Source organism: Limulus polyphemus, unplaced genomic scaffold (genome assembly GCF_000517525.1).
Source record: "Limulus polyphemus unplaced genomic scaffold, Limulus_polyphemus-2.1.2 Scaffold3672, whole genome shotgun sequence".
Lineage (NCBI taxonomy): Eukaryota > Metazoa > Arthropoda > Merostomata > Xiphosura > Limulidae > Limulus > Limulus polyphemus.
Window position 1 is genome coordinate 12,871 of NW_013669282.1, and position 21,147 is coordinate 34,017.

Here is a 21,147-nt window from a genome sequence, read left to right on the forward strand (position 1 = left end):
CAAAACAAATAGAACCAGAATTTCCAATTGTAAAATGTTACTCTATTGTAAAATAGTCATAAATGTAATATTCTAAAGGAAAGTTATAATAATCAAAGCTTAGATTCTATTCAAACACCAAGCTTTCGCTAGACAAAGTGGGGAAGCCAGTAATGTATGGATTTTTATTCTGCATGTAAAGTGGAGATGGCTTTGTCTGTTATGTGATCATTAGCCATTCAAGTGATATGTCCACTTCCATCTCCATCTTGTTTGATTCCTTTTTCAAGTTCGGTAGCCAGCCCTACATAGCTTTATTTATTTAGTGAGAATTTTTTCCTTATATTTGTATATATCATATTATTAGATCTTAATTCTTTTAAGATTTCAGTGCTGTTAAGATTGGGTTTTAATTTTGTCTTTACATCTTGAAAGTCTACAGTGTATGTTAATTCTGATTTTTTCAACTTCATTAAGATTCAAAGTTAAATAGTTAATATAGGATTTTGTGGTAGCAACAATGTGTTTCATAGGTAAAGTTACAGGTTTGACAGCATAGTTTAAATCTATGTTTAACACAAATCTGATTATCAGTGAATGGTTCACTCAAGATATCTAAAACTGAAGGAGAAAGATTAACGGGTTGGAAATTTTTTTATCAACTTCTTGAATTTCTTGTTTTGGTTGGTTTTGAAGAAGACAGACTAATGTTCTGTCGAAACATGTAGTACGCTCCCCCACTTCATCATTAAGTACCATAGTACTTAATAATAGGGATCTTGTTAAAACAAGGTGGCGGCCATAAAAATCGCCTGTTTAATTAAAACCACTTTTTAAATGTTTGAATATTAACAATGACTATTTTATAGCATTGGACGAGCAAAACTAAAGCTTATTGTACTTATAAAGCCGACTAAATCGCTATATACTTGTTTATAGAGTGAATCAAAATTTCACTATTTCATCTAAGTAAGGACTTTTCAAGACAAGCGAACAGTAAAATTTTTGAACCTTGTCGCTATAATTCTTTCACAGAACTCTTCTAGACGATGCGCTACGTTGGGCATATAATTAGATTTTAGGGTAGGTTGGCAGAAATCCTGACGAGTAATAAAATTTGATCGGGTATACGCGCGCCCCACGCTTGGTATTGCTGGCACACAAAAATATAGCTAATAAAAATGAAACAAATATAATAAAATTTTATTTAAAAAAGTAGGGATCGATATATACATAACTTAGCCAGCTGTAGTAATATAGAACGTTTTAAAGCTACAAAAAAGTATTGAAATAAGAAAGTCAAAACTACAAAAACTGAGTTACTTAAAATTAAAAACATTATCCCTACTGTGATTCAGACTAACGTAATTAAAGTGATTTGCCAAAGTAGGGATAAAACTATTTAAATTTTAAGTAACTTGGTTTTTGTAGTTTTGACTTGTTTCAGTACTTTTTGTAGCTTTAAAACGTTCTATATTACTACAGCTAGCTAAGTTACGTACATATCGATCCCTACTTGTCTTTATAATTTTTTTATACTTGTTATATTTATAAATCGTTTTTTTGCCAACTTACTATTAATTCTTAAGGCGTAAGTGACGAAGTTTTGCGTTATGTTATTTTGCCTGGTGATAGTAGGAGATTTCTGTTTTATGTTTACAGTGAATTTTCATCTTAGATATTCCATAGACTTTAAGCCTAAGGTTGTAGCTAGAAGATCGAGCTTTTAGATATTAATAGTTCAGAGTGTGCTGTAAGTTGGTTCAACGCGCGTATGTGAACTGGTCTAAAGAAATGTATACGTAGATGTTGACGTCAATACAAACTCGCCGGAGGTGTTATACTAAGGAAAATCACGTATTGCGGCATGATGACGCAAATGCTGGTGAATTTTGAGGAATTTTTAGATGTGGATGAGTAATTCAGTTTATTTGTGAGTGCTTAAATGATGAAATCTGAAAGCTTTCTTTAGTGTGAATGTTAGTGCAGTGTTCTCCAGTGATGTTATTGGTTTCTGTGTTATCTAATCTGACAACACGGAAATATTTAGGTTGCTTATTAATGGAAATACTGCAGGTGTAAAAGTGATCTCCCGCAAACGGAAAATGGCAGAAAAGAAGAGTGAGAGATACAAGATTAGTAGAAGGAGAGACGTAGAGAAATTAAGAATAGTAAATAACCTGAGAAATAAAATTACCTACGTATAATGTAACAATAACTGACATGAAGGATGTAAATGAAGATACTGATAAATATTAATTAGAAATTACCTACGTACAGTGTAACAATAACTAACATAAAGGATGTAAATGAAGATACTGATAAATATTAATTAAAATATAGCACTAATAATTCTAGCATGAAGGCTATATATATATATATATATATAATTTACGCGTTTGTATTATTGTCTGTGCAAAGGGAGTTTTATCTTCACGTGATAAGAGCGAAGCTTAATGACTGAACTAGAAGATTGACGATATCGCCAGGCCCTGAAGAGAAAAGTAGGATCAGGATTTTAACGTAGTGTTTGTGTCCTGATTTCGTGAAATTCTCTTACAGCATTTGTCAGTAAAAATAGAAACCGTAAAGGAGGAAGATGTCTGCATTACATCTGACCCTCCCATGTCGCGAACAACAACACGATCAAACACCGACCCAGACACCACGACGACGATATCGCCAATGTTAGGTCTAGTGCATAGTCAAGGCCGTTTTGCCTAGGTCTAGTTCAGTATAGTGAAATTTACCAATGAGCCTAACAATTCGGGGATCCTGGTTTGCAAGTGCTTTGTTACATTTAGAATCGGCTTTGTCATGGTTCCAAATTTGTTTGAAATTTTAACACTGAAGTTGAATAGGGCATCAAAGCCTGTACAAAATGCAATTTCCACAACTAGAATTTTCCGTTTTTACAGACCATTTGGCCAATCTAAAACTACTTAATTAAGTTTGGGTACAGTTTGTTGTCGATCAAATATTAGCCTGTTACACTTACACTGTTACAGTGGTTGATTATTGACTTAGTGACCTATAACACACTTCTTTTTACCTTTTTCAACAACCACTATGCGTAATTTCCTACAGTTTTATTGAGTTAGTGAGTTGATTTGACTGTTATTTCAATTTCGTGGATACTAATTTGATGTTTCAATAAAGAAGTAGGTAAGAGAAAATTAGTGACTCATTCGCGTAATATCTAAAGTTAGGCTTATCATTAGCTTGTGAAATGAGATTGAAAACTTTACAGAAATATGGAACAGTAAAAACAAGATCAACAAAAAAGAAAGAAAATTAGAGGGAACAGGAATTGAAGTGAGGATTTACATGAAGGAGACAAGATTTACAAAAAACATCATGAACCCAGACAACTTTGGAACAACAACAAGATAGAAAATATAGATACTGAAGTTAAATTATAAAAAAAAACAACCATAATGTACAGAAAGAATATAAATAAGATAAATAAATTCAAAATAACATCAGAAGGAAACCATGAAATAATAATATCTCAAATATTGACTATTAATTATATCCCAATAATTAATAGTCAATATTTGAGTAAAAACACTCGTAAGTAAAAAAATAATCTGAAACTTTGAAGTTGAACCTAGGACCTCTGAGTAACGAGGCTAATATTCTACCACTGAGCTATCTAAGAGTACAAGAGTATGGTCACCATACTATGTTATGATTAGGTACAAAGATCAAATCATAGAAGCCTATCACAGAATTACAATTATTTAAGGAGACAATGAAATAGTAATGTTACTATATTGTAATAAATGATATGAAATATTCCAATGAAAAATCTTGTAAATTACTGTGGCTTCAAACAAAGACCTCTGGCTTGTAAGGCCAGTGTTCTGTCACTGAACTACCCAAGAGTAAAAGTGGACATTGATGGCAACTACTTGTACTCTTTGGTAGCTCACTAATAGAGCATTGGCCTTGTTTTGGGGTTGAAATTCTGGTATTGCAGTCTCTTTTTCACTTGAGTTTTTTTACTTAAGTATTTAATATCAATGCCAGGATAAATCATTTAAAGAATTAATTTAAATGTAAGGATCAAACCAGCTGCAGTTCTCTCTGCATCTGCTAAAAAATTCCAACCTCGTACACCATTAATTAATCAATATGGAATAGAATAACCCATCTGTTCTGTACCTGTTACCACTACTAGAGCAGTGAACAACAAACTATTCATCTTTCAACAGACAGCCATACCAACTATCAGGTTGATTGCATTATCAAATAAATTTGAAATGTCCTATCAAAAGGAAGTTTCTCAAGCAAAGTTTAGAAGCAGAATAAGGAGGAAGGAAGATCTGTTAACTGGAAAGTCTTGGTCAATTACTTTAACCTGATGTTGTATGTGAAATGATGGATTCTTTGTCATGTGAACAATTATCATAGATGCCATAGTGGGTAGAGCTGGGTGAATTAATTGATTACTGTGTCATAAACTAATCTGTTAATGTTGGGATAATAATTAATTAATCAAAATTATTTCTAGTTTTTGATTATTTCAGCAGTTGATTAATCAAAAATTATGATTATATTTATTGTCACAAAAATAACCTTTCATCTGTGGGAGTGTGGTAACATAGGGGTCAAGAGTTAGTGATTAACTTGCATATGGAATGTGTTTTTTAACACCACTGCATAGCAAAATATATATCAATCTATGTCTGTCTGTTATCTAACTACTACTACTACATTGCTGGGCCAATCTCAACCAAATTTTGTGGGATGATAGTATGGAACAAGGACCATATTAATGGGGGGTGGGGTCACAACTACCCATCTCCATTATTGCTGTTATTGAGCATTTATTATCTTCATATATGGTGCCACATCTTTACGTGGAAAAACTTTTACATTTTCTATAACACAATGCACACACAGTCTCGTATATCTTGGAGAGTGCACTAGCACTCTTTGTGGAGGAATGCAAGGAAAAAAATTACTGTTACTATTGCAATAATACGTAAACTCTGCTAAAGTTTCTACTCCAAAAGCCACCATAAATCTGATATGAAATACCAATTTTTGAGTTATACCAACTTTGTACTTTTATCTGTGACCTTTCAACTTTGGCTTGCATGACATTTCTGTGACCAATGACCATCTATTAATTAATCACATGAAACACTGTTGAAGGGCATTAAAAGCTGGAGGTTGAAAGTGAGTAACAGAAAGCACCCACACCACTACTACTTCCTACAAATTCACCCTGACCATTGCACAGTCTATACTATGTTTTAAATATATACATATTAAGTTCTTAAAGCTTATATAAAACTTTTGGTGAGGCAATAATGAATACTCTAATAATATGTTATAAATAAGTTGTGTGAAAGTTAGGATTTTTGTATTATTTATCATAGCATCCACTCACGCTTTTTTTTTTAAGTTCATGATGTAGACAAAGTGCTGGTACCTTAGCTTGTATTTATATAATATACATCATATGAAGTTTGTTTTTCAGAAGCTAGCAATAATCTTTGGCAAAAAAAAAGTAGATTTGTTTTACCATTAGAAGTTAAGAAGTTTATAGATTTAATCAGTTGTGAAAGGTTTAAAAAAAAATTCTTTATGCAAAGAAAGACTGTTGAAGACTTGAAGTCAAATGTAAAACTAACAGTGTGTATAGATAGATATGTGGTTTTCCACAAAATACAAAGTATAAGATAAAGTATTATCTTATGCAAGGAAAGACTGTTGAAGACTTGAAGTCATTTTTAAAACTAACAGTGTGTATAGATAGATATATGGTTTTCCACAAAATACAAAGTATAAAATAAAGGATTATTGCAAAAATTTTAAATTTGAAAATTTTAGAATGCAGACCAAATTTAAGTTAAATTTAGTACGAAAACATAACCAAAAGTAGTCGTTGTTACCACAAAGATAACTAGCTATATTTAAATTTTATATTTAGCAAAAAAAAATAAAAATTGTAAATTTATGGTCATGAATAAAGCTAGTTATATGAATTTAGTAGATTTTTAAAAATGATTAAAAGTGTGGTTTTGTTTGAAAAAATAAGTGTTTTAAGAAAGAGAGCTTGCAATCCCAGAAATAACATAACTTGGATTAAATGTAGTTGTGAACCTTTACAAGACCACTATATTTCTGATTACATGCAAATCCAATCTTTTGCTCATTCTCTTCCATTAGTATCAAGTTTTGATGATCATTTTTAAATATGACTCTGGGATTAAGATCATTACACTAATACCAGTTGTTGTGTTAATGCAGAAATTTGCATCCCTTATATATAAATCAATTGGACAGAAAAAAAATCTTTTTACTATCATGAAATGCATAAACATTGGAAAGGGATACATTATTAAAGCAAAATGCATCTTAACTGTTTCCAGACTAGAAAGGTATCATTGATATTCCTTGGTGTTTTTGTTTTTTTTCTAATAGTAAAAATACTTAGTCAAATTGTATGAAACTAACTTACTAAATACTTATTACTTAGTTTCAGCTAACACTTTCAGTATGGGCTCGGTCCCTGGGACTGACCTCGTAACCATTTTGTGCTTGTTATAGTTTTCATGCTGTAACTTTTAAATTAGTAAGTTAGTTAACGAAACTTGGCAGATTATCAGTAAATGTTACAATGCTTTCATATGCAAAATATATATAATTTTTTTTTCTTATTAAAGCTTAAGGTTTATTAACAATGTTTTTTCATGCCTTTTTCTTTTTGCATGTTGCCTATCCATGTATGTGTGTGCATGTAACTACATCAGGAAAGGGTTTAAAATTAAAAATAGCAATAAGTTTTAAATTTGTCAAAAATTGAGAACATTATGATTGTCTTGAAACTGAAGCATAAAACTTTAGATAAAGACATAAGTTCATAATAAGCTAAATTACAAAACCATGTAGTATATGTCAGAAAAATAAAGGATAAAACTCTGAATGTGAGAAAATTGCAGCTCAATACCAGAGATGATAGTTATCAGTCTCATTATTTTTTGTCATACTGTTATTTCTTGGTGAATAATTTTTGGCCAATTTAGGATGTATTTGTTATAAGGTATGTTTTTTTTCTTTGCTAAATGAGAAAGCTTTTCCACTAAGGATTCTCATGTTGTAACTGAGCTAGCTTCATGTGCTGTGGTACTGAATGGTGGTTAGTAACAAACATAATTGAAATGTTGTTTTATATTCTTACTGGAAACTTTGTTAAGCCAGTTGAGAATTAAGATAACTAAAATCAACAGGTATCTGTTACTGCAGAAGGATGTACTGTGTCAGTTTTTGGTGTTTTATATTATACACAAATACATGTCTGAAAACACCAGGATGGCAAGTGTTCTTCAGCTCATTCTGGATAAGTTTAGGGCAGGTGTAAATGGAAGAAACGCAGTGATGTGTAGTTACTCTAGTATCAGATCTTTCTATAAAAATCTGAGCTAGTAAATCAAATAATTGTTATTTGACAGGCCTAAAACAGGTATAGGAAGCCCATTAAAAATTTTCACAATGAAGACATTGGGTTTTGTAACAAAGCTGGCCTGTTCAACTTATGGTTATCAAACAAGAGGCCTTTCTTGCAGGTCCAAGAATTGAAGTACTGTTTTCACTTTTAGTATTAAATTATTGAATGCAAAGTTGAATAACTATTGATTCTTTGTTTAGGGTGTTACCATTTTTAAAGAATTATTTTTCTGTTGTATGTTTAATTCTTGAATGTGTACAAAAATAGTTATAAATAAATGAAATTACAGAGGTTGAGTACACTATACCACAATGATTTTGGAGCCTTGCCACATCCAGTCATTCTCTGTCTGACTGTTGTGCATCTAAACAATTGCTCTGCAGCACAGTTTCCATTCTAAGAGGCATATCACTTCTCCTACCATGATTTCCATAATCAATCTAGTGTATGAGGACAGCAGTTTACTAGTGCAGTTTTAAAAGTCGGATTGCACAGAAATCTGTGGGTGCTACATTTGGTAACTTGACCAGTCTGTTTCTATATGGAATAATATGAATATTTGTTTCATTCTCCAGGTTCTTAAAGTATATCGCTGTTGAACAGATATGTTGTAAAAGCAACTTCTATACAAGACTTGTGTAGGTTTTCCAAACAGACATTTCTTGATCACATTGCATACTATTGCCTGAGCCACGTGGATGAATTTTGCTACTGACCTGTGTTTATGCAGTTTTTCACCTGTTACAAGATGTGACACTTTGCTTACTGTGGCAGGGGTAGAACTTGTTGCAGGTCTCTCTTTGAATAGTCTTGGTATTCTGAGTCGATCCATATTCCTTTGTTTTACAATGATATTAAGTACAAAGGATATATCTGTCTTAGATACTAAATTCCTGGTCTAAATCCAATTTTATGATTTGAGTGTATGAACATATTGTGTCAGAAAGAGCTGTTATATACCTTACCCAAAAGTAATCAGTGTTTGGTGGTACAGCAAAATCCCCTTTTAGCAAATAGGAGATTTAATGATAATCCCTTTTTTTTTTGAAAATCAAAAAATAATGAGAAAGATTTCAAAGAATAAAAATATTTCAATGTGGCTCTCTCTAGTTTCAAAACTGGTTGCATCCCATGCCTAGAACTGTGCTGTGGCACACACTTGTTTACTTTCCTCCCAAACATTTTGGACTTTTAAAAGTGCTCAGCTAATGTCTCTTGTGCATAAAACTGAGTGTGTATGTGTTAATTTACTGCACCCTGGAGTCAATAGTGGCAGCCCAAAACCACTTGTTGGATTTCATGTCCTCTACAGCATAGTCTACTTTGAAAAAGAAGCAAGCAACATTAACAATGAGTAAGAAAATCTAGATTTCATGCCATCTTGATGCTGGTGAGGCAGCAAACAAGCTTGTTGGTGAGTATGACATTGGAACCACCACAATCTATGAGGTAAAGGCATGGAAGGAACAGATATTTAAGTTTTTTATCCTGAGATTGAATCTAAAAAAGGTCTTGTACAACAATAGAATATAAGGAAGTCAAAGAACTGGACAAAGTTATTTTCAAAAATGGCAGTGAAGTGAAGATAAGCTGCTTTTTGAACCACTTACGGAGAAAGTCAATCAGTTTTATGACATTTTTGATAATGAAACACCATGTTAATTCTCTTTGGTAGCTTAATTGTTTTAAAGACCAACATGGTATTTGCAAACTTGCTTTTGCAGGAGGAAAGTGTTCTGCTAATCATGATAGTGCTTCCAAAAAATGTAGAAAATTTTGAGAAACTAGTTGATGAATGTAACCTTATTGCAGAGCAAAAACTTAAGCAATGAGACTGAACTCTTATTGGCTGTGTTTGCCACAAAAACAACATTAACAGCAACTGACTATAACACACAATGGGTTTTAAGGAGGCTTAGGATGGTGTGATAGTGTTGCTCTGTGCAAGTGCTGCAGGATAAAAGTGTAAGTCTGTTTATTGGAAAAAGTTGTCATCCTCATGTTCTTAAGAATGTCAAGCATTTGCCAGTGATTTATAAGAGCAGCATAATGCTTGGATGACACAGGATATCTTTCAGGAACTATTTGATCATTCTCTGAAATATCAAGTGATAACCTGTTATTGATAGGTTGGTTTACCAGAAGATAGCAAAGCCATCCTTGTCCTAGATAACTGTAAAGCACATCTTAATGCAGAAATGTTAACTAATGAAAATATCTTCACTGTGTCCCCACCCTCAAATGTAATGATTTTTAATATGGCCTGTGAACCAAGGCATCATTAGCAATGTGAAGCATGTTATTTTCAGTAATTTCATGGAATATGTTCTTGATAATGCAGGTAAAACTGGTTATATTGATGCTTTTCATAAACCTTACAACATGAAAAATGCTGTATGTGATTTAGATGCTGCCTAGGGTCATGTTGCTCCTGAAACAGCACAAAAGGTCTAGAAGAACCTGTGAACAGCTGTTATTTTTTATTTTAAGCCTGAGGAATTTGAAGGTGTTGGTATAAATTAAAAAAAAGTGATTACCACTCAAGGAATTAGCAAAGAGTTTGGTATCATTGAAGGATAGTCTGTGTATGAGTGGATAAACATTGATAATGATGACCCTGAAACACATCGTATGTTTGAAGGGCTTGATGAGTCTGTTATTGACCCTCCTACAACAGTATCAGAATATTCTGATGATGACAGTGCAGCTGAAGTGCCAAAAAAAATCTTTAGTGATTCTTTGGAAGCAATAAAGGTTCTCATACAGTTTTGTGGATCTTGCACTAACTGTTCAGGATAAGCATAAATCGTTGAAGCAAATCATGCTGCAAGAACTCTTCCTCAAAGCTTCAAAGTCAGATCAGATGTGGAACTTTTTTTGTCTTTAACAAGTGGTGAAGATGCAGAGCTATTGGCCTTAATTGACACTGATAGTTGCACCACCCCTCAGTGATTATGTTGAAGACTGTAGGAGGACTTGAGGAGCAGATCTTCAGCACTTACATAAGAATCCCTAAGTGCTGTACAGTTGAATAAATTTCAATAATTTTTTTTGTAAATGTTTGTTATACATTAAATATTAATGTTTTTTTCTTTATTTGTATTATTCACTTTTGGAAGTAGACAAGGAAGATGTTTTAATAAGTAAATATAATAATTGATTTTAATAGCATAAAACAAATCATGGTAAATAACAAAAACTATCTTCGATAAATAAAACAACATTGGTAAAGTTATGTAATGTCTTTCCTTTGTCTGCATTTTGTGTTTGTAGTACTGGGGTCATTTTTAGTTTCTTCAAAACATTCATAACTACGAAAGGAGCTTGGTCTGGATACCTTTCAGCAAAATAGGATTTATCTGTATCACATTTTACTCACAAATGTCAAACAATGTCAAAATGTACTTATACCTTCCATCTCAGTGTGACTTTATATTAGTTGTGGTTGTCATATGACTTGGTTTAAACATTTAAAATTGTTTTAATATAAGGTACTGAACTCTCTATATTGCAAGATTCTGAGAGTAGATAAAGTTATTATAACTGTGATTAACAACATTGTTTTGCATGTTGGTGTGATGCCGGCTTTGTGAACCCCACGTGAGTTGTATGGTATACCTTGGCTAAGTGTCAGGAAATGGAGATAGTGAGACCACAGTTTCAACTTGTTTGAGTTCCAAGATATTTAGTACATAAGCCAGCAAGCTATAAATTTTGCCAATCCAGGTGCTTGGCTTAGATAAACCAGTTTCTGCTCAAATAAAGCATTTGTTTTCACTTTTGAAAATGATTAAACTAAAACTCACATATAATTAAAATATGTTTCATAATTAAAAGTAATTGAAAAAATAAGAACATGACAGAAGATTTATACATATAAACAGGATATATATATATATTTACCTTTAATATGTGCAACAATTGATTATTTATAACACAGCTACAGTGGGGGGGGGGGGGTAAAAAGCTTACTTAATAAGTAAGTAAAACTTACCAAAATAAATATCTGAAACACTTTCTGTACATGTTTTAAATGCAACATAAAATGTTATTTAAGGATGACAAGGTACATGTTCATAAATCTAGGCCATCCCATCCACTAAACTAAACTTAAAAGCATTTAAAGCCAACTCTCATCATTCAAATATTTATCTAGTTTTCCCTTAAACACGCTTAAATTTACTGCATCTACCACAAAGGCCAACCATTCTGTAGAAAAAATAACTGTCTTAGATAAAGATGACTCCTACCCTGCCAAAATTTATATTTGTCCCCTAGTCCTATCATTATTACCATTAAGTACGAAAAAAGATAAGATAACAATATTAAACACCTCACTCGGATCCTGTCTCTAACTCTTCGTTTGTTCAAGAGAAAACAATTTCATAGAACTTAACCTGTCCTTGTATGACAACCTTTCTATTCCAGGTATCATCCTGGTACCCATCCTCTGAACTCTTTTCAACAATTCAGTGTCCTTCCTAAGGTGAGAAGCCCAAAACTTGACGCGATACTCCAAATTTGGCTTAAGCAGTAACCTATACAATAAAATTATAACATCTTTAAACTTGTATTTAATATCTCTGTATATATAATCTACAATCCTATTTGCCCTTTCTCTAACATCTCAATTCTTGTGTGATTTAAAAGACTGATCAACCAGAACACCAAGATACTTTTCTTCCATAACACTGGTAAGGGTATTCCCATTAAAATTGTAATTCAGCTTATGATGTCTCATGTGCATTTCCTTGTATTTATTATAATTAAAAGTCAACTACCATTTATTTGCAAACTTGCTAAATAATCCAAATCCCTTTGTAAAGCAGCACCCTCCTGCTCATGGCATACAACACCTAAGACCTTAACATCATCAACAAATGTAAGTAATTTATTAACCATGTTATTGATATAAATCAAAAAGAGCGAAGGTCTTAATAATGAGGGCTGAGGTACCCTACTCATGACATTAATTCAGTTTTAACTTATTTTTATTTATATACCCTCTGCTTTCTTCCATCCAGCTAGTTTTTTTTTATCTCTCCCCCCCCCCCTACAGAGAGAACTTTTTCAGTATGTCTTTTATGCGACACTCCAGATACAATAAATTCAAACCTTTATTTTTATCTACACAAGCAGTAACCTTTTCAAATAATGTCAAAGATTATTAAGGCAAGATTTTTCCCTAGTGAAACCATGTTGACTATCCAATAAAATTTCAAACTTTGTTAAATGAATTTGCAAAGCATCTTTTATCAGACTTTCAAAAACCTTTTCCACCACTGATATGAGACTAACAGGCTTATAAGTACTGGGACAAATTTTACCACTTCCCATTCATAAATAGTAGCAAGCAGTTCACATATCCAATTCTTAACCTCTTTCAGAATTCTTGAGAAACAATTATCTGGCCTAGGAGCTTCTTCATTCTTGGAATTTACCAAATTTTTTTTCTCAACAACCTCGGAATTAATTGTGATTATCTTGTTCAGTTTTGTTTCCATCCAACAACTGATCAGGAATGCTTAAATCTTCATAAGTAAAATTTGAAGAAAAAGAATAATTTAATAACCCAGCCATCTCGTAATCATCAGATATGAGCATTCCTTTATCACTAAATAGTTCTACTCACATTAACTTACCCATAAATATTTTAAAAATCTCTGTTAATTTTTGCATTTTCAGTCAACCTTTTTTTTTTCATATACCCTTTTCAATTTCCTAACTTCTGTTTGACAAAATCTCTTGGTCTTCTGTAAACCTCCAGGTCTCCTGCTGTAGTTTAAACTTCTTAAACTTATAATGCATTACTATAATTTTATCCTTGTAACCTTTGTGAGCCAACCTTTGTTTTTTTTTTTTTTTTTTTTATTTTTTTTTTTTTTTTGCAACCATAATTTTCTTTTCTATAATGAGTATTTAAAATTTATTTCAAAAAGTTTTCCATATTTGAGCAGTATCTCCAATTAATTTGGTTGCCCAGTTCACAACAAATAATTATTGTTGTATCCCTTCAAAATTTGTAACTAGAACCTTATATCTGATCACCATATGCAATTAAACATCAAACCTAATAGAACAATGATCACTTGTATCTAGATGTTCCCATATCTCCATTCTCATTTTCTATATTAGAAGTTAACAGTAAATGTAAAATAACATTATTTCTGATAGGTTCCCTGACCAATTGGTAAAGAAAACTATCTTAAACAGTTTCTAAAAAACTTCTCTCTCTCATGACTAACATTTCCTGTTCTTTGTACATAAATTGTAAATTATCCATAATTATAATCTCATTAACAACTAACTTTTAATCTCAACGTAGTTACTCATTAATTTTGTCAGTTTTAACTTGTGGCTTGTAACAGATACCAACTAAATACCTTATGCTATAACTGCTAACAGAAACCCAAATAGATACAACCTCTTTGCTAGTAGCTTTGATATCCTTAATTTTGAACAGGATATAACTCTCATTTTACAACAAAGCCACTCCTCCTTATCTTTTAATATTCTCTCCCTATTAGATAATTTATAACCCTATATTTCAAAGAAGTTTCTGTAATTAAAATTGTGTCATTTATCCAAGTTTGGGTTATTTCTCTCATATAAAAATCCACAGTTCTGACTAATGTTCTAAAGACATCTACTTTTTCTTATACTTCTAGCATTGCAGTAAGAACAGCTTAGCCTACCCTAAAACCTATTTCTGTGGTTTCTTCCGACACTACTTTTCTCTGCATCTTGTTTTTTCTTCATTTAGCTCATTCTGGCTCTCATCACTGTCTAGTTCTAAAGCTGCTCTTACAGTTTTGTTAATAGCCTTTGCAAACAAGCCAGTCCATACCCTGTTTAAATGTAAACCATTCATTCCAAAAAGCTTTTTTTTCCTTTTCTAACCAATAAACCTGCTCATTGTTGCTTATTAACCTAAGTTTGGCATTAGGCCCTAGTGACTTACTTATAATTTCATCTCCACATTTATGTGTTAGTAGTATCCCTGACAGAATTAAGCTACATGAACCTTTCCATTTAATGCCTTTATCAATCTTTTGTATTTAAAAGTACACCTTTCCCTATATCATTAGCCTTACAAAAAACACTACAAAAACTGCACCACTGCTAACACCCTATACTATATCGCATACTGTGCCGTTGTTGAATTTATATAAAAAAAAACATCCTAAAGAAATTGGTATTAACCATTTCAAGTGAAAATGAACTTTAAAAAATGTTACAAGTATATTTACAACATTATTATCAAGTCTAATCTTTGTTTTTGAACTACCAGAAATGTTTAACATATTGTATAGATACTTTATGTATGTTATTAAGTGCAGTAACTAAAAAATCACTAAATTTTGAGGAATGTATTTTTCTTAGTTATATTTTTAATGTATATTCAAATACTGTGTAATTATAAGAATTTCTGAGTGAAAGTAAAGAAGAACGTGTAGTGAAGTATCAGCCATGCCATATAAACAGTGCTGATGAGACATTTTCTTTAGGAGGGCTGAGATTCATCAGACATCTCAGTGATTGAAACATTGCAAATTGCTTGGCAGAACTGTTATGGTGTGAATTGTGAAATGTATTAAGTAGGTATAGTATAATTTATTAATTTTGTTTATGTTACTGCACATCAGAATTAAGGTAATGATATTTTAACACATAAGTTATTAACACTATTTTAATACTAAATTAATTTTCATTATTACTTTTACTTAAGTTGACTTACTTGTAAGTTAAACACCATAGCCCTATAAAAGTGACTTAAATCAATTTTTATAGAGAATTGGTTTTTAATCATGTGCCTTAAGAAATTTTTTTATATACATGTATATAAAATATTTAGTATGGAAGGTCAGACAGCTACAGAGTTGCAGTCACTCCAGATGTTCCTGATGATGGGAGAACCCCTGATGGAAAGCCTAAGTCCCAGAAACAAAAGAAGGGGAAAAAAGGAAAACCTGATCTGGAAGATCTCAAACAGGAAGTTTCAATGGTTTGTAGTCTATGTTAATGTTGCATATTAAAGATTTTGTTTTTTCACTCTTGTGGTGCTTCAACTTTTTTCAAGTATGAAATATTTTGTTACTTAAAGTAGAAATTGTAATTGTATTATCTGATTGTTTTTCTTTATTTTGCAAGGGCAGATGCTAAATGTAATGAATTCTTTCTTGTTCTATATCATTCTGTCAGAATAACTCCATATGGTAATTTTTTCCTCCTCTGTTTGTGGTGGTTTATAGGTTTTTCCATAAATGGAAGTATAATAATTTGATTTTAGATCATACATTCAAAGGTCTTAAAATAGTAACTATAAATACTATTTTTATTCTGTTTTAAATGTGATAACAAAGATTAAAAGTAGTTTTGTATTTTTTTCAAAAGTGTTGTAATTTGGTTAATGTTTTTTGCAGGATCAACATAAGATTCCAGTTGATGAATTACTGGGCAGGCTGAATACCAACTTGGATAGGGTTTGTACAAGTTTTTGGTATTTTAACAAGAATTCATTTATAGGAACTCCTATGAAGTAGTGTGCCCTTTCTGTAATGTATACAATCTTGTATAGATTACTGATTTGTTGAATATATATTTAGTAATAGGTTTACCAGTTGGATAAAATAGGTAAATAACTATGTAATTAAAGTGTTTGATAGTATTAGGAACAAAAAGTATAATAATAGTTGTCTAATTTATGTTGGGTTATGATGTGTATTGAAATATGGTGATCACATCTGAAAACAAAGGATGGATTGTAGTGTTTGCATTTATTTTGTTTAATGACAAATCAAATTGCTGTATTGGTACATTGAACACAGTTTGTAGCAATAAGTGACAATGGTAGTATTGTTTCTACTACAATTGAAGCTCAAAGAGCCTTTTGTTAAGACTTATGTTTCTGAAATTCTTGTTGGAATCTTGATGGTTATTGAAGTTTGTAGTTTGAACATAGCAATAGAATGAATAATATCAATGACAAAAGATTTTTTTTATATATAGCAAAGACACATAGAAGGTATTGGAACATCTAAGCACACTTAAATAGCAGGAATTCCTGTTGCAGAACCACAACTTGTTTTATTCTGTTGTCTACTGCTGTGTGTACAGTTATTACCATGTGTTCAAAAATTTTGAATTAATTCATTTAGTCCACATGATTGATACTATAGGTGTAAATTATTAGGCTTACTCTCAGAAGGGTTTGAAGTACAAAGATGATGGAAACATTTAGTAAGGGATCAAAAAATGACGTAACCAGTTCCATATGTTTCAAGCTCATACAGATCTTACCACCCACCATCATCTTACACATTTAATATAACTTGCAAAGGAAAATGAAAAATTGTTCAATCTTACATTTCTACACACCTGAGAAGTCTTGCCTATAAATGACATGCTTTACTGCTTTTTAAGAATTTCTCTATCCACCCCAAGAATTGGTTTATATTTGCTAAGAAACTGTCATCTCTTGAGAATGTAATCATCCATATTTTGGAGGAGAGAACTGGAGATTGTCATAAAGAACACTGGCTCCCCAAAAGTAAGTCTTTTAGGCAGAAATATGACAACCTAGACAACAGCAAAAAGAATTAGATATCCAAGCGGAGATATCTTCTAAAAGGTACGGTGACTAGAATGCTGAAGACATTGATAATGGCAAATCTATTGAAAGGTAATCCTAAATTGACCTTCAGGGTATTATGGTAAGCAAGACTGTTAAATTGCATAAGCCAATTTGTCAGTATAACCAGAGCAAGATCTGAGGAGTGTGATTTGTCATATAGTTCTGAATGATTCAGTAAGAACAAAGTAACAGTGAATAGCCTTTACTGGACATTAAAAAGAAAAGTTTGTTAGAACTAGCATAAGGATTAGACGGGGCAGGCACATAATGGGTGAAAATCAATGGTTGCTTTTTCTTGGAGCCAAATTTAGGAAGTAAGGTGCAAACTAGTTGCAAGTACAAGGTAACTGATGCTTCAAGGGCATAAATATTGGTATGTTTTGTGCCTAATGCAACTTATTACAGAAAGTATTTTGTGATAGATGATAGAGTGGACAAATTGTGAAGGATTTGAAATGGAAACCAAAAAATATAAGAGACTAAGCCCATCTCTTGCTTAGTACTGAGTCCATGAATTTTTGATTGTTGAGGACGAGGGCTTGGAAGAGATCTTTGAATGATATGGACAAAAGAGATTGGTGGCATCTGAAAGTGGTAGACAAAGCAGCTCTGTAATAATGTAACAACCTCTGGAAGAAGCCATAGTGAAGACAGAATCAATTTTTTGAGGAGTTAGCCAAGAAAATACTGTGTATGATGCACAAACTTTGAAAGGGAACCCAGTGTGATTGATATTTTTCTAGAAAGTGGGTCTCTTGTTCACAACAATATTGCCACCCAAGCAGATATTGAGTCAACTCTTTCTGAAAGGGTTAAGCTCATGCTCAAATTCATTCAATAAAAAAAGAGCTTAAGTCCTGAAACCATTTTTTTTAATTCATCTGTAAAATTGCTGATATAAGTATGATTTTCTTATTGTAACTTTAGGCTTAATGTTATCCTCATGGTTTTACTAGTTCTTAAAAATGTTATATGTTAGTTTGATTCAAAAGTGAAAATTTTGATTTTGTTCTAAAAGGAGAAGATGATTTAAGGGTTCAAAATACCCATAAAGAAAATTTTTCAAAACAGTCTAAAATAAACCATATGCCAAAAGATATTTTTCACCTGAGTGCCATTTCCCAAATATTAGTCACTTGGGATTTATGACATCGTAAACACAGAATCGTAAATTGCACACTTGTACAAATTCTGAAATGTAGGCCAACGGGATTATTATTTCTCTTGGGAAGAACGTTAGCAAGAATGGACTATTGAGTAGCCAGTATGTGGACAAAACCATACATTGCTTCTAAAACCACTAGTTATTTTGTTTTGCCTTTCACTTTACTGCATCTGTTTTATCTGTAATTAAAAATATAATAGTCTTCCTCAAAATACTTCTCTTAATTTGACTGTTCTTGCTTTTTAACCTTTTGTTGTAAGTATAAGAACATATGGTAGATATTATCATAGTTGCTTAGAAAACTGTTATATTTCAGAGTAAATTATTAAAATGGACTTAATCAACATTAATAATAAACAGTTTGTAGATGGTTATTGAATAGGTATATAATTTCATGGAATAAGTTTTTTTTTCCAAATACTGTATGAATTTTTGGCATTTCTAGGTTAATGTCATTGCTTGAAAATGTTTAATTTGTTTATGCATTGAATGTAGGAGAGAAAAATAAGTTTTTAACAAATTTAAAGCACTTAATTTTTTCTCCAAATAAATGCTGATTTAAGAATATTTGGTTTTCCCATTTAGGGACTCACGTCACAACAAGCCAGGGAGGTTTATGAACGAGATGGCCCTAATGCTCTTAGTCCACCTAAAACAACACCTGAATGGGTAAAATTTTGCAAACAACTTTTTGGTGGGTTTTCCATGCTGTTATGGATAGGTGCTGTTTTATGCTTTATTGCCTATTCAATTCAAGCAGGTACTTTTGAAGAACCTCCTGATGATAATGTAAGTTTTCTTTCTTTGTTTTTAGTTTAAGTCTTAGTTTTCTAAAATAAATATCCTTGTACAGAATTCACCCTGATATCTGAAACCCCACAAAGTTGTGGAAAATGACCTCTGAAAATTCTGTAATGGAAAATAACTTAAGTTGTGATTCTGGAAAAGTCCTGAAATTTCAGTTTAAATACAAAATTCGTGATGATTTAACCAAACTTTGCTTCTTCTTCTTTTTATCATAATTTAGTTTATATATATTTCATATTAACTACTATGAATTGTGCTTTATAGATCCACAACTGTTGAAATTTCTGCTGGCTAACATATTTGTTAAATAAAAATGTCAGTTTATTCCTACATGGCAGGGTTCAAGTGGAAAGTTGCCTGTAGATCATGGAGAGTATAAAGTCTTTATGAACCCTATTGTGGTTTTAAAAATGATTGATTCTTAGTGACCTTGAGTACTGGGAACTATTACACACTTTGGAAACCTGGCATTCAGACATTTGTAATTTCAAAGCATAACACAGATTACTGTTAACTGTAACCTTTGTCAGCATGTCCAATTACTGCACATATTCCTTCAAAGGTAGTTACTGATAATCATTATTTTAGTTATAGGTTATTATTTTATAATAACTAAAACATAATACAAACTCAACTATATAACCTTTTTCAATTAATGTTATTGCTCTATGTTTTCAGTCTTTTGTATTTTTTCTACTTTTTCAAGAATCTGAAGGTTTGGCAGCCACAGAGAGCAAACTTAAATTTTTCTTCTCTTACTTTGTTGGAAAATAGTATGTTTTACTTTTGTTTTTAGATCAATTATTTACAACAACTCTTAAATTATAAAACAAAAGTTTTTCAGATGAAGTGTATCAGTACCATCAAAATTTGACTATGTACATCTGCTGTGCATAGTGTTTAACTCTACAACACCTGTATGGATGCATCTCACCTTGAAGCCAAAAACTGCATCATTTGATTAAACAAATTAGAAAATAAACTTTTTTTTTAATTTTATACATTTTGGTTTTGGGTTGGTTTTAAGCACCCTCCAAATGAAAACATTATGTTTGTGATATTCCTGAATTTTTTATAAGCATATGGCACTTTTAGCCCTATAGAAAGAAATTTAAAATAATTATTAACAACAATGCTAATTTGAACTGTTTCTCGTCCTAGGGTGTCATAGTATTACGTAATTACTTGTATCTCAGCTTTGAGGAGACATTACTCAATAAGCATTGTGTATCTAAGATAAACATTGGAATAAAGTCCAAATACATCAATAAATAGATGTGAAGTGATATAATTTAAGGATAACGTATATTTTAACATACCTACTTTTCATTTAAAATTTTAAGAACTGGACATTTGTTATATAGCTCTAATTGAATGGAGTTTTATTGTTGTTCTACAGCTAATATTGATAACATATTTTTCCAGCTTTTCCTGCCTCTTGTTTTAGTAATATAATGTCTTCAAATTATACTGTGGAAGCTTTTTTCAGTACTAGAACAAATTTTTGTTAGCTAATTTAGACTGATTATATCTAAAAGTGATATGTGGTAGATAATTTAAAAAAAATTAAATTTTTGTATTCCTTTCACAGTGAATCTTTAAACATCTACAGTTTTTGTCTATGCCTAAGAGCTTTTATGCTATGCAGGTTAAACTTTTAATACTGTTTACCAAAGCACTTTATTCTCCATTAAATTCAGTGTGTGAATTTCTGTAGTTATTCAAAAAAATCTTTTACATAATTATTATTATTTTTTGTTTGTTTGCAGCTGTATTTAGGTATTGTGTTAGCTGTTGTAGTAATTGTCACTGGTTGTTTCTCATACTATCAAGAAGCTCGTAGCTCTAGGATTATGGAGTCTTTCAAAAACATGGTCCCTCAAGTAAGTTGCTGTGTGTCTTAATATGTACAATTATATTGGAAGATTAGTGATTATTTCTAAATAAATAAACTTTGACAATTATCTACAATTTGGACTGAACACATTGGAGGATTAATATTTTCTATAATTACAAATTAACCTGGTGTATCTTCATGAAATTGGGTAAGCTTTTAGTAAACATTACAAGTATGTTGTATACAAAAAAATTATAATTTTT

At 31.6% G+C, this 21,147-nt stretch overlaps 1 protein-coding gene across 2 annotated transcripts in view; it reads left to right on the forward strand.

Moving 5' to 3' along the window:
- The first annotated feature begins 1,871 nt into the window (after positions 1-1,871).
- LOC106469824 (sodium/potassium-transporting ATPase subunit alpha-like) overlaps positions 1,872-21,147 on the forward strand; it is a 90,570-nt gene continuing 71,294 nt past the window's right edge. For both annotated transcript variants that reach the window (XM_022398387.1, XM_022398386.1), the window contains exons 1-6: positions 1,872-1,912; positions 11,870-11,927; positions 15,297-15,446; positions 15,865-15,924; positions 18,826-19,029; positions 20,817-20,930. In XM_022398387.1, coding sequence (XP_022254095.1) covers positions 1,887-1,912; positions 11,870-11,927; positions 15,297-15,446; positions 15,865-15,924; positions 18,826-19,029; positions 20,817-20,930 — 612 coding nt within the window. In that variant the 5' untranslated portion in view covers positions 1,872-1,886. The remainder of the gene's footprint in view (positions 1,913-11,869; positions 11,928-15,296; positions 15,447-15,864; positions 15,925-18,825; positions 19,030-20,816; positions 20,931-21,147) is intronic.